The sequence below is a fragment of the Rhea americana genome, unplaced genomic scaffold (genome assembly GCF_003343005.1).
Source record: "Rhea americana isolate MKP2758 unplaced genomic scaffold, rheAme1 scaffold_351, whole genome shotgun sequence".
In the NCBI taxonomy this organism is placed as follows: domain Eukaryota; kingdom Metazoa; phylum Chordata; class Aves; order Rheiformes; family Rheidae; genus Rhea; species Rhea americana.
This window is the reverse complement of record NW_028186481.1, coordinates 330927-345253: the sequence shown is the minus strand read 5'-3', so window position 1 is coordinate 345253 and position 14327 is coordinate 330927. Positions and strand designations below refer to the sequence as shown.

The 14327-nt window shown below is 42.2% G+C and overlaps 1 protein-coding gene across 1 annotated transcript in view; it reads left to right on the top strand.

Moving 5' to 3' along the window:
* Positions 1 to 6: 6 nt before the first annotated feature.
* RNF213 (ring finger protein 213) overlaps positions 7 to 14327 on the top strand; it is a 54444-nt gene continuing 40123 nt past the window's right edge. The window contains exons 1-16 of the mRNA XM_085311917.1: positions 7 to 68; positions 503 to 644; positions 2321 to 2643; positions 3881 to 4552; positions 5244 to 5422; positions 6039 to 6197; positions 6482 to 6669; positions 6925 to 7205; positions 8290 to 8558; positions 9842 to 10030; positions 10557 to 10755; positions 11471 to 11526; positions 11902 to 12055; positions 12364 to 12519; positions 13196 to 13294; positions 14110 to 14232. Coding sequence (XP_085168043.1) covers positions 536 to 644; positions 2321 to 2643; positions 3881 to 4552; positions 5244 to 5422; positions 6039 to 6197; positions 6482 to 6669; positions 6925 to 7205; positions 8290 to 8558; positions 9842 to 10030; positions 10557 to 10755; positions 11471 to 11526; positions 11902 to 12055; positions 12364 to 12519; positions 13196 to 13294; positions 14110 to 14232 — 3156 coding nt within the window. The 5' untranslated portion in view covers positions 7 to 68; positions 503 to 535. The remainder of the gene's footprint in view (positions 69 to 502; positions 645 to 2320; positions 2644 to 3880; positions 4553 to 5243; positions 5423 to 6038; positions 6198 to 6481; positions 6670 to 6924; positions 7206 to 8289; positions 8559 to 9841; positions 10031 to 10556; positions 10756 to 11470; positions 11527 to 11901; positions 12056 to 12363; positions 12520 to 13195; positions 13295 to 14109; positions 14233 to 14327) is intronic.

Below are 14327 nucleotides of genomic sequence, written 5' to 3'. Positions count from 1 at the left end.
CCGGGGCCGGGGCCGGGGCCTGGCGGCGCGGCCCTCGCGGCGGCCCTCGGCCGGTCTGCGGACGTGAGGTAAAGGGGGGCCGCGAGCCGGAGGGCCGCGGGGAGCGGCGCGGCTCGGCGGGGCTGGTCGAGGAGGGGCAGAGCCGGGAGCGTCCGCTCCCTGACGCGTTTGTTCCTAAAAGATTTCCACGCAGAGTGGAGTATGTTTTAAGATATATGTACACACACCCATACATACGTGTGTATATACATATATATATATATTTTTTTTCCCTACTGTTCTGCCCCAGCCTGTTAGTTGTGCCCGGCTGGGCTATGAGCTGTCCTGTTTGTGCCCAGCAGCGCTCCGTGAAGCCTTCACATCCCTATCTTACTTTTTCGGTTTGTTCCCTGAAAACAGAAAATGAGCGAGGAAAGGACGGTATGGCTGAAGTTGGTTGTTTTGCGTTAACTGCTCGTTTTTCTCCGTCTGTCCCATCCCTTTCTCTTTCCCTGTGGCTCAGAAAAGCCGAGCGCAGCGTTGGTGTCTGGGAAGCATGAAGTGTCCTAAGTGTCACTTTGTCTCTCAAGATGATTCCCCCAGGTTTTGCAGCCGCTGTGGGGCCCCGCTGCCTCCCGGTGCCAGCACGGGGCCCCAGGAGCCAGGTAGGAGGGTGCGGTGTGAGTGGAGCGGTGGGCGACATTGGGGGCYGGCTGGCCACCAAAGGCCAGGGCAGCAGCTGGTTCTTGTGCCAGCTGTAGCACTCGTGGCTTGTCCGGAGCTTTCCTCATGTTGCAGTGACTGGAGAGGGGTGGAAAGAGTGGTTTCAGTCATTGATACCTCCCATGCATATGCTCCACATCTAGCTCTCCAATGCTGAACTGGTTCCTGTTTTGCCAATGAACTGGTGCCGTTTTTATGGAATACTGCTCTGCAAAGTCCAATTTAGTCCCTACTGAACCAGAATTTCCTATCCTCATAGTATTGTTAGGTTTACAGCTTGCTGTCTGAATTTCCATTTCTTCTTGACAACATACTAATTTTACCTCCACTAGTAGTAAGAGATTTGAGTACACAGAATTAATGCAGTTACATTGGAGGAAATATTGGCTGATCCCTTCTCTGCTTAAAGCGAGAAAGGCCCAATTCACCAGGGCAGCTTTTGATGTGTTGAAATGAAGAACTAGGGTCCTAAAGGAATCTGCTAAATCAGAATCGACCTGTTGTAGTACCAAAAAGATCTAATCTTAACAGATCCTTACACAATCCAGAATGGCAAGGTAACAAACCTGAGATCTTTAGGTTTTAAATACTGTAGAAAAATGTCCACAGAATCTGATCTGGTGATCCCAAAGCTTTGACCCTGCTCTGTCAATAACTAATCGTGGTAGCAGTTCTGCTGTATCAGCAAAGTAAATCTGCTCTGAGGGACCAGAGAGTTTTCCCCCAAGTAAATATGTGTAGGTCAAGCCCTGTCAACAGAGGAGTTGCTGAGGAGCAGTGACTCRTGTAAGAGTTTAAAGTCTTTGGATAATGACATGACATTAAATTGGATGCGAAACGATATTGCAAAGGATGTTTGGTTCAGACACAGAACAACCTGCTGTCATTAAGCATGGTGCACCTTTCAAGCTGTAACACTCAAAGGGGCTATGTGCTGACCTCCACCTTGATTGTGTGTGTCCTTCTGCTTCCAAAAATACTTGAAAGAAACCAGTGTCCTTTGGTGTTAGTTGATCTCTTCTCAAAGAGGTTAAGTGCTTCTGCTCTCAAAAACAGGGCAGGAACAGTGCTGAAGAGCCTGTGAAACAGGTATGTAGAAGTGGAGATCCACTCTGATGCTTGGGTCAGAACTGAGCTGCCTTTCCACAGAAGGTTTTAAAGACTGGCTGAAACTGCTGAAGAGGAAAAGAGAATTTCCTTCCTGGACACAGTGTTCAGCTGTGTGGAAGAGGTCGCACAGCCAGTTAGGAGAAATGCCAGTGTCCTGTCACTTGCACATCTTGGGGACCTTGAGAGTTTTAGCAGGCAGTTGAGGCCTGCTGCTTTGGCTAGTAGCATGCTAACTGGAGGTAGAATAAAGATAGATTTGTATCTGAGCATAGTGGTTTCTTACCTTAATTATTCTGCTACTGACTGTGGGAGCCTAGAAGGAGGAAAGAGGCTCTGCTGGGGTTGGAGATGGTGTTATTGCTAGTGGTTGTTACTGAAGAGGAAACAAAGCAGCTTGTGTGTTGAATTGATGCATTTAATGAGCAGCAGGCCCTGCTTGCTCACTAGCAATTGAGAACTGTTTTCTGTCCTGACTCTAGTTTAACAATGAACCTTGCTTCCACTGCAGAAAGAGCAGAGGTGAAGCCAGCTCCAGTCCCAGATACAGGCGTGGAGCCTGGAGGAAAGCTGAAGGAAGAAGGTGCTGATGGGCTGCCTTCTACCACTGAAACGAAGAAGGAGGGAGCATTGCTGCTGGAGAGCATAAGAACTCTGAGCAGTACCTCAGAGACCACACGTGAATGCACTGCCAGTGGGCCACCTTCTATCACCAAACCAGAGGAGGAGGAAGAGCAAGTATCACTTCTGGAGAGCATAGGAGATCCAGGCAATACTTCAGAGACCGTACCTAAATGCATGACAGATCATTCCTCTAGAAAGTCTCAGCGGAAGGTGAGGCTCTCTGCCAGTGCTGAGGAGCAGGAATGGCTGCTAACTTGTTGCTCTGTCTTCCCTAATGCAGTGAGACAGGGTTACATCACCACTAATCCCTTTTGTATGAATCTGGCAAACCTGACACTGCTGCCTTTGTTCCTAGGCAAGCTCCAGATACATTTGTTTGCATTGTAAGTGTTGTGTATGTGGATAGCTGACAGCTACCCCTAACAGTACATTTGTTCCATTAAGAGAAACACTACAGGATTCACCTTACTAGTTCGTTTTATTTAGGTCAGTATCTTCTTGTTAGTAGCATTGTACTCAGAGCTGCCCAGTTAATATCTTGTTTTGCATTACTGGTGAGAAAACCTTGAATATTAAAAGTACATAATTTTCAAAAGTTACTTGCATCTTTAATTAGAGAATTTAAAGTTTTTTCTGAGCAGCTCTTTTTTGTTAACTTATGACTTAAAACAACTTTGTAATAAAATGTCAAAATTTCTGAGATTCCCAAGAGTTAAGAAAGATGCATCTCAGTCATTTTTATTTGAACGAGCTCAGCAAACTTCATGTGTGTTAGACCTATAGGACTACAAATCAGACGAGAATTTGCTGATTTGATTTTTTAATGACTGCTGAGGTACAGTTCTTTGAACTATGATGCATGATTTTTCCTATACCAGCATTGACAACCAGTGGTTTTCCAAACATGTCAATGCTGGTATGCATCAGTGTAACCTTCAGATGCATCACTTTTCTTTGCTGTCCCCCATTCCCTCTTCTGTGTTGTGCAATTGCCTGGGGAGCTGTTGGGGAGCTGGGTTGTAACTCGCTTCCAGTTATTTTTAAAATGTATCAGGTGTCCAGTCTAGTTCATGACAAGATACCTGAACCTGCCAAAGGTAATAAGCGTGGCCTAGTCTCCTCGGCCATCTTGCTTTCTCTTGGCCTAATTGCTGCCTTTAGATCAACATTCAGGCCAAGTACACTTATGTAGTTCAAAGCTGAGTTAGACCTGACAAAGTTCTCACTTTCTCTTTGAACTGCAATGTGATGTTATCATTTGATTCCAGTTTTTATGGGTATTTATGATCACATGGTAGCTGGTCTTGTCTCTTCTGTTTGTGATTGTTCTCCCTTAACCTCACATAGCAAGATGATGTTTGTACTACCTGCAGTGAGAGAGGTGGTAAAGAATTTCTCCATTACCGTGAGTAAACTGGTATTTTGTTGTGTTCCTTCCTTCATATAGAAAAGGAAGAGGAATAAAGCAAAGACAAATCCTTCTGACTCTGAGGAGCAGAACTCTTTGCCTCCCCTAAGCACAGCACCGGCTCAAACACCAGAAGTGATTGATACACATACAGTTCCACAAAGCAGTGAAGCAGGCAAAGCTCATGCTGATTTGCTTGGTGGTGACAGTGGAGGAACATGTGAAAATGGTAGTGTCTTGGGTCACTTGGAAAAAGAGGCTCAAAGTCTGGAAATAATTGCAGAAGATGGTCACAGCAAAGTAGAGATGATGACCCCATCAAAACAGAGCACCATTGGTAATGTGGGTGCCTCATCTACAAGCTCAGCAGCCTCAGAGGAAAAGGTGGGGGGTGGAAGTACTGCAGAGCATGGAGAAACAGTCAGGAGTAATGTGGAAGGGCACAATGATGCATCTGACACTGGATTACTTCCAGAAACCRGACTAGATTCCCAGTCCTTGGACAGCAGAGACAAACTGGCCTCAAAGGGAGACAGAGCAAGCATCTCCTTTGAATTTTGCCTGGATATAGGGGCATCTGAAAGTAAGTCTGCAACRTCTTGTTCTGCACATCAAAGTCAAGATGTGGAGGCTCCACCTGTGGTCAAAAACTCACAGGCTGAGAAGGGTAAACAGGAGAGCAGCCAGCAAATGAGCTCTTTGACTTTCAAGGTGAATATGTTAATGAAGACTTGTGAGTATTTGGTCATGTTGGGAAATGTTTCCCTTTCTTTATTTTTAATTCCTTTTTTTGTAGTCAATAAAGCTGAAGTTCATGAGGTTGAGCATATGGAAAGAAAGCGAGTGGCACTATAAAGTGTCTCTTGTGACTCTTTATTCTCTTGTGTGTTGGTTCTAGCACAGCTCCAGTATTGAGTAGTTGCTCAGTTACTACCAGGAGCTGTGAACTTGTCTGTTCTCCAGACAGCTCTTCCAGGAGTGTTCTCCACTGAGATATGTTAATTCTCCTCTAACCAAGAGACCTTCATGCGTTGTAGGAATCCATGCACCATCCACTCATGGATAGACCTGTTAAGCTGTAGATTGCTCTTGTTTATCTTTAATTTCCTTTATGCTCTATCCTCTGAGGATCCATGGCTTATTGACCTGACTTCCTCCAGTTGTGTGTGTATTGAATTCCTCTTGCAATCCATCCACTATTCTCCTTAACAAGCAGTTTCCCCTTACTGCATTTGTCTTGGTGAGAGATTGGTGTTTCAAGAGGACAAAAGTATGAAGTTAACTGGTATGCTTTGTGTGCTGGATATCTCCTACTGTCTGAGGAGATGCTGAACAGTTCTTTTGATGTTGTACTTCCAGGGTCTTCTGACTTAATTTCATACTGTTTATGCTCCTATTACAGAACGAAAATGCAAAGGAGAAAACAAAGACCCCAAAAGAGGGAGTACATGAAACAACTGAGAAAAATCAGACCAAAGGGTCAGAGTTTGCTAAAGAAGGCAATGTTTCAGCTGTTGCCAGCAGTCACAGGGACACAAAGCAACAAAAGAACCAGAAACCTGTGGATAGTATTAAACAAAGGTGAGAAGATCCTTGCTGCTTCCCAGCATTCTCCACTTACAGGATTTGGTGCAAGGAGAATTCCAGACTGAGGTGGGAGATTGAAGTACTAAGATTAGTTCTTCATATATCTTGGGTCTGTGAAAATAGAACTGGACTTAAAACTGARGCAAAGTGCTAGTCATGCAAAGGAGAGTTAGCGATCAGGAGCTGCAGCACAAGTGACATACTGGCTAATGTGGTACACTTGGCAGCTGAGTCTTTCTGAATATCTAAAGAATTARAAAATTCTTATTCTTACCTGTGGCCAGGACTGCTTCACACATGTAATTTTGTGGGTTAAGTAGGCAAAGAGCTGTTTTCGTTGSTGTAACTTGTTTTGCTCAGTGAATGTGAGCTGGAAGAGGGGTAAAACACAGCCATTTCAGGTTGCACAGGTGTGATCAGAGCATTTCATGCTTCCTTTAGGAACCCATCAGAGGGTTTTGCATGAGGCATGCCATGTAGCATTGGTTTTAGCATGAAATGCTGACAAAGCTCATGGCTCTTGCTTCCAGTAAACTAGGGTCTCAGAAATGCATTTTGTTTTTTAAATTGCACAAATTGTTTTAAATATTTTTAATTCTTTCTGTTGCAGTTCTGTGAACCAAAGAGATGATATTACAGTGTATTTCCATGCGATATTGTCCAAAGACTTCAAGCTAAACCCCGAGATCCATAAAGTGTTCATCAGAGCTGAAGGCATTTCTGGTTATAAAGACTGGAAGGACAACATTTGTGAGCTGAACTGCACCAAGTAAGTACTCTTTTGAGTCACACAGAGGGAGAGGGGGACATTGCATGTGGAGAACAGGATGCAGCATGGTACTTCATTTTAATATATCAGATAAGCCATATGTCCATATTGTATATAGCCCCAAAGTGTTTTTGTAGTGAAGATAAGTATTCCAGAATAGTCATCATGAAAGAGTAATCATTGTTCCTGTTAAAAACTGAGGTGATGCATGGAGAAGAAGTACATAGATCAACTGGCATCTGTCTTATGTTTTGCCCTCCTTTGGTGTGTTTTGTGTTATCTAGGCATCTAGCAGAACATGGATACCTCATTGAAGGCTGTGTAACTCTTGCAAAAGAAAATAAGGATAAATATATCCCTTACAAATACTGGTGTAGTGAAGGAGACTATGAATTTATTTACAAGCCTACATTAACTAATAATATTGTGAATCGCTGCTTATTTATAAGAGGCAACTTGATCAACAATGGAGGTAAAATTTTGCCACTTGATCTGCAAGTTGCAGATTGGTCTGGGGAGCAATTATGCACAATTAGAGGCCTTCTAGTGGAATGGATTCTAACTTCATATAGACTAGCTTTATTMGAATCCACTGACTGAGGCTGGAAACTTAATGGGTCAGTGCGGGTATTTCTGTGGGCAACTAGAAGAGCAGTGGCATGGGCAGATGGGTGTTTGTTTCTCAAATGATTTTCTTCTGTGTTCTGATCTCTGTTATTTATTACAGAATGGCATCAATATGATGATATTGTGTGTGCAAAGCCTTCCGTAATAAAAAGCGTCTGGAACAAAATTGCCCGTGATAAATGCAAAGATGTGGTGGAAGGGAAGATAATAGCAGCAAATGTTATGCTAGAAAATATCTTCAGCATTCTAGAAACCTGGAGTCCTGTCAACCTGAGAAACTTCCTCTCCCAACTGACACAATTTTATGTTGTTCTGAGAGAGCCATTGGTATATGATGGCAGGCAAATACTATGGGCAGAGTTAAACTTTGGAGCAGAGAAGGTAATATGTTTTCTTTTAACAGATCCTAGAAGACAGAAATTGGGTTACTAAACATAGAGCTTTAATTTTGCTATTGACCTTTTTTATCTAATTTGGCATTCCAGTCAAAAGATTCATGTGTGACAGAACAAATGTGAATCCTTTTGTGGTGACTGCCACTTCGTACCTTGAGAACTTCCAGTCAAACCATTTTAACTAGTTGCAGTTCTGGTCAGGAGCAGAGCTCCTGACCATGGTGACTTGACGTGGTGATTTTTGAGAGAGTTTTGTCTGGATGTTAGTTTCCTATGCCTAGCCCTTCAGTTTTGCTGCTAGTCACTCTGTCACTGCCTTCTCTGCGCTTGTCTTTGACTCCAAACTTGCCATGTTTTGAGACAAGCTCCTCCTGGCTTACTTCTTATGACTGGTGCAGACAGGGCTTCTGAAACCCTGAATTTCTTACCTGGAATAAGTAGGAAATATGGCAGAAATATCACATCCTCTTTAGGGGCTTCACACCGCTGGCTGCTTATTTCTAACTTTCGGTRGCCTCATTCCTCCTGGATATGAGGCAGAGGCCACAAGATGGCATACTGATGTAACCTTATGTCTTGGCTACCGAAGCACTGTGGAGAGTGTGAATGGTTTAAACAACTGCTTGTTTTTAGAGGAGTGGTTTTGATACCATGGGATCACCAAGCGTCACAATACTGTGTAACTCCTGAGACGTAGTTTTGGAGTGGCTTTGGGGGCTGTGGGTAGGGCTGAAATCTGCTTTCACTGACTCCCAACCAGTTTGAGTCTACTGGGAAGCTAAAGCCTGTTTGCTTGCTGATCAAGGCTGCAGCATAAGATGAATCTTAAGTGTAAAACAGCCCACAGTTTCCTTCCTGAGATCTGTGCTGCTCCTTGATGTTGCCCAGCTGTTCTGGGTGTGGGGACATGCAGCAGTAACCAAGTGGTGGTACTGGGGACTGTGTGGTGCATGTGGCTATGGAGTATCTAGATGTAATGGACACTGAGGGGAAAAATATGGCCTCAAAAGATGACTTAGAGGGGAACTAATATTTTGATGTGTGTTTGTTTCTCCCCTTCTTTGTCTTAGGTAAATGGTTTGCTGCTAAAATATATCTGGAAAATAGCTCTTCCTTTCTTTGATCCAGAAGGTGCATGTGCATTGCAGAAGAACATGGTAATAAAAAGTAAACTAGCTCTGGGGCTGATCATTCTAACAGTAGCTGTAGAGTTTGGCCTGCCGGTATCTAAGGACTATCTGGCTARCCTGTGTAGCCTGTTGTGTTTGGAGAAGATGTCACGAGAAGCTGCATGGGATGAAATTCAGTACACCAAAAATGCTTTTACAGGGGTTGTAAGGTACGTATATGTTAATTCTGGGATGTGTAGTAAGAAGATGGTGTTGATTGCATGCATGGAATGGTTTGACCTGTGAAAACACTTAGCAGTGTCTATTTTTAGCCAGCTGGCCTAAAAGGCATATATTGCAGCAGTGATCAAAACGTGCAGAGCAGTTAGGGTCTTGTATTTGAAGTAAGATGGGTTGCTGGTTCTACGGCATTTCTTATGAACAGCTGAGCTGGGCCAAGAGGGTATTGCCCGTGAGTGTCACTGTTTCCTTCAGAATCTGCTTTTCCTTCTGGATGCTGTTACTGACCTAGGAACTGAGGCTGTGGGGATTCTCCCCTGCTACTCGTATTCCAGAGCATGGCCGTCCATCCACTGATACCATTTGGCAGCTTCAAGGTCTTTATAATCCTACTCATTACAGAGCAGACTCATTCAGTCACATCACCTAACTGACAGTAGCGAACTGGATTGGTTTTGCTGCAGTGTAATAGATAATAAGCATGGCACCTTGCAATCAAACAATATGGGATCCAGCTCTTAGTGTCAGAGTATCATGGAAAAATTCAGGTTTGAAAGGTCTTCTGGAGGTCTCAGTTTCCAACCTGCTGTTCAAAGCAAGGCTTTGAGCAAGGCTTATCTTACCTGTTTGCTATTCATACTTAAACTTCAATGATCTGTAACATCATATTTAGTCCTTGCTTGTATTAATTAAAATGCCATATTCAGATACTTCTTGTCTGCACATTCTCTTACATGTATCAGTGCACATCTTGCATTGATTTTCCTCAGTCTAAAGACTGCCTGCTCACTAGACTTTTATCTATCTGGTTGCCTGGCACTCCTGACCTTCTAATTACTTTACTTACATGGCTGCAGCTATTAAACTTCATTTTGGGGGGCCTTTGTAATAATACTTCAGCCCAGCCAAAAGGTTGGTGAGAGTTGTTACTAGAATGACTGTATGCATTTGTAGCCCTGTACATCKGTTTCACAGTATCTCTGACTGAGTTAGGGAGAGGTCATGTGGAAATTGTAGTTAAAATTATTGGCACTTCTACTTGATATATATATTCATATATAGATAGATAGATAAAAATATGCATACATATATTTATGCAGTGAGATTCAAGTAGGATTACAGCTTTGAGTCTTAAACTTCAGTCCTATATACTCTTCAAGGAAGGTAGGATTGAATTATAAAAAGTTATGTGAAGGTATGTAATGAAACGTAGCCTTTTTTTTTGACAAAGTTTTTTTTTCATCCCATATATTCTTTTGCCATTTTTTTTTAGTTTGAAATTTTACCTGACAATCTTGTGCCAAAAATGCATTGATGACAAAGTAGGCCAATGGGTATGGATTCTACCTCTTCTGCATGTCTTTGGTGATTCTTTGCACAATGAGCACTCTCAAATGGCGGAAGACTCCTGGGCAGGCCTTGAAGGACTTCAATTTGCTGAAATAAGGAAGGAGCAACATACGTGAGTTTAGCAGAATGTCTGGGGGCTTTCTAGATTTACTAGTTTTAACCAGTATTTTGGTGTTGTAGTTGCTGGTGATAACCTTACTTCATCCCTTAGATTTTTTTTTCTCCTCTTGTTCTAAGAAATAAGAAATGCAGGRTGTTGATTTTGGGTGTCTGGGATGTATGAACACAGCTTATATTGRTGGCTCAAAGATTATGGTGTACAGCAAAGCTGCACAGCATACTATCTTTGTCATAAACAAGCCTTAATTCCACAAACTGTGGAGCAGCTTGCAGGATTGGTTAAGCTTGCTATGAGTTAAAGCACAATCTGAGCAAGACTTCGAATTTGTTTTTGTTGAATGCTTYAGCTCAGTAGTTTGACATTAGTGCTATGATTACCAGATCTAGGGATCTTTTACCTGTCTTCGAGGTAGACAAAAGAAGCATGCGAGTTAAGAGTAACAGTCCTCTGTGGGCTCAACCAACTTTAGCATCTCGTACCTTGAAAACTTGAAGATTTTGTATTGTTTTCCATCCAGGGGGATTCTACTGCAGCTAATGAAGGAAAAGAAATACTTGATGGAATTTGACAGGACTCTGGTCAGGTCCTGGATCTGCGTGCTGCCCCTGGAGGATCTGGCTGAATTTATAACTGATTTATCCAGTGATTTATTAGATTCTCTTCAAGCTGTTTCTTACAGATTAGAGAACATTCTGATTTCACACAGTAGTTCTAAGGTTCGTTTTCCAACAGCTTTACCCAAGTAAGGAATAAAGGCTTAGATTGGGCTTTTGTGTCCACACTGAGGGGGAGCATGAGTGGTAACATGTCAGAGCACAAAGTTGCTCTGAAGTAGAAGATTTCCAAGAGGAGATGAGAGGGTGCATCTTCAAAAAAAAAAAAGAAAAAAAGAAAAAGAAAAGAAAAGAAAAAAAGAAAGAAAAAGAAAAGTTGTTGGCCTTGATAAGGGGAAGAGTCTGCTCGTCTGGGTTTGCTCTTAGTCACTGGCAGTAAACATTTTAATCCTAAGCTACTCAAACTGCTGCCTGAAACCCTTATTTGCACAGTGCTTGAGGATGTGGGCAACGTGCTGTTGATTTAAGATATTTTCCTGTGTTTTGGGAAAACACGTGTATCTGCGTGAGAACAACAGGAACTGGACATTGCAAGTAAGAACCGTTATAACGAATTTTAAAACCTCAGATTGTAAGAATTTTGGCTATTGGGTAGTCACTAATTGTCCAAATACATGTTGACTGTGGCACCCACTAAAGCATTTCTGCAATGGGATAGCCTATGTATAAAAATATTGGAGAAGGCWTGAGAGAATCCTGAATTTCCTTTTTCTTATCATCCTCTTTTGATCTTGAGAAAGCAGTCTGTAAAATTAATTCCATGGTCTAATAATTTTATCTTTCATTTGGTCTGATAATTTTATCTTTCATTTCCTAGGTAGTGGAAAGTCTTTTAAAGAAACTGCTGTGTATCTTGGAAGAAAAACAAGCCAGGTAACTGAAATGCACTTTTGTGAGAGCCTTGTCTCTTCTTTTATTTTATTTTATTTTTATTTTTTTAATACACCTCTTGTGAGGGGTTATGCTTGTAGCTTAAGTGTGTTGTGTTACGTTTCATGCAGAATATCAGGAGTCTGTACAAGTAATATTTGGATAAAAGGGTCCTATATTTCTATTCCTTTCTCAGTTAACCATTTTTTTTTCTAAGCTCTCCAGGGAAGGGATGACTAGCTGCCATGCTATATTGAATTTGCTCTTTGAGGGTTGGTTTTGTTTTGTTTTGTTTTGTTTTGTTTTGTTTAAGGAAGTGTCACTTGCTCCACAGCCAAGTGACAAAAAGGTTCTCCCTTTTTTTTTCCTGTCCTTTAGAGCTCTGGAAGCTAGCTGTTGGCAGTCCTGCTTGATTCTCTGCCTCAAGCTGCATAAGACTGTCTGCAGGTGCGCAAAGCGGGGGTCATGGTTCAAGATTCCTGCTACTTCGATCAAGATGATTTCAAAGACTGCCAGACTCAAGCCCACAGCAGTGAGTACTGAGTAACCATTCAAGAGTTTATCTGAATGGGATGTCCAGGAGCATTATAAAAGTGATACACTAGGCCTCTTTTAGAATGAGGATTGTTAAGCATAAGCTGCTTGTAAGCCCTGGACTTTTCCCAGCCTTTTTCTCACCTTTATTCAAATAGTTGTGAAGGTCTGTTACTGGGCTGGTTTGTGCTTTGGAATTCCTGGTGCATAAGCCTTCCATTTCAGAAATATTTATTTTAAATCAACTGCATATTGCTCTCCTGCTTGTAACTGTTCTTATTTTTTCTTCTCTCTTCTGTGTCACAGGTTCCAATAGGTGAAACTACACAGGAAGTTCCAGTGGCAGAAATATTCTATGAAGCTATGACACATACTCGAACTTGGTTCAGAAGTGCTTTAAGCCAGAACTTACTGAAGGAATGCAATCAATCTGTTGCATTTTCTTTTTTMTGGGAACTTGAGGTTTGTCTTCTTTAAACAGTCAGAATAAAAATGTATTTTACTAGAGCTTGACCGTATGGTCTGAGTACAGTGGCTCTTTCCTGAGGACTGTACCTGCTGTAGCTGAGTGAAGAATGAGATGGGGACAGATAGAGAACACTAACTCAGAAGTTGGGTTGCTTTAAATGCTGTTAGAGAGAGAAGCAAAGGGCTGTAATTGGTTGGTACTTCTCAGCTCACCTTGTTCTCCTTTTGCTGGGCAGCCCCAAGAGGAGCTACCCGGTGCTGTGTTCAGCTGGAGCTGTTTTCTTGATTGCCCTGTATCTCCTGGAGGCTGTCTAGCAAGCAAAGCACAGAGTGGTTCATTACAGCCTACCTCACTCTCATGCTCCCAGCTCTCCTTGGGGCCATTTCCAGCAATAAGATGAAAGAAGTTCCTTCAGTTCCTTTAGCAATAGGCATATTTGGAAGTGTTTGGGCTAAAGCTGCCTGTTGTGGCTCTGGGAGTGTTCTTTAACTATACATTGAACAGCGATTTTCTCCTGGATGGAAATATCTGGAGGGGCTGCAGACTATCTGCCCCAGTTAAAACAGACATGGGGCCTCTCCTCAGTGTCAGAATGGTCTTTTTATTTCCTTCATTTGTTTTTAAGTTTCAACGCTTAGTGTTTTGGATTTGTTTACTTCTTGCCTGCAGGCCTGGGATGAATTTGTGAAGATYAGCTTTCCAGATGAACACTTCACTAAGTGCTGGAAGAAGACTTTGCTTGCAGACTTGGACGGAAGGATTCGTCAGGTATGGGGACCAGCGGGCCAGGTTCAGAGGGAACAACAGCCAGTCTTCTGCTGTAGAATAATTTCTGCTGTAGAATAACTTACAGAGCTTGAATGGGCATGTTAAAATGCTGTGACTGTTGCAAAATTGCTATTGCAGTTATAAACAAGGTTTAGGAGGCTCAAAAATTGAATATTAAAAGGTACCATGCTGTATTTCTGGAATCAGAAGCTCCAGTAGAGCCCAGGCAGCTGACCTGGCTGGAATGCTCTTATGTTTCTAGCAGTGAGTGATATCTTGGCGCTTTAAAGGAAATCGTGTGTTTTGAGTAATTACCATCCCTTTAGTTTTAAGAAACTGTTGGTATAAAATAAGCACTGAAGGATGTGAAGAAAGTGATTTGGCACATTTTCCATTAGGTAGAAGCTGGGTTGTCCAGATTCCCAAATATACACGCTCTGTAGGTCTCTTCAAACTTGATCCTGTGTATTTCTTCTCTACATAAGTGACAAAATTCTTTGAGCCATTGGTTTTCATGGTATAATTAGGAAACAAGCATTTCCTGGTAGAAGCCTGGCTTGTTTGGAGGGATGCATATTTAGTAATCACAAACTTTAAAAAGAAACAATGTAAAAGATTTTCCTAATGTTTATTCAAGCTTCATATCACTTCCAATCCCTGATGTAGATGCAGGGCAGATGATTGACATTGCTAGAAAACTTAAATTTTCAGCTTAGTTCCTTTTATTGTCTTAATAGAAGCACTCCTTCATGCTTTAGGTACATTTTAGAAACTTTTAAATTAGTAAGACATCTCTCTTCTCTTTTGCCCTATAGGAGCATCCTGTTAACCAAATCTTAGCTTCATGCTGTCAGCATTACAAATTTGAGAATCTGGACCATTCCATTGGCTGGTGTTTCAAAAATTGTGCTATAGAGGCTGTAACTGCAGCTGGCCAGGTATTGTATTTTCGCTTGAGGTAGGAAAAGGAAGAGTCTTATTGCCTGTTGCATAGAAATCCTGTATAAAGATGTGCGTTGTGATGGCAGGAGAG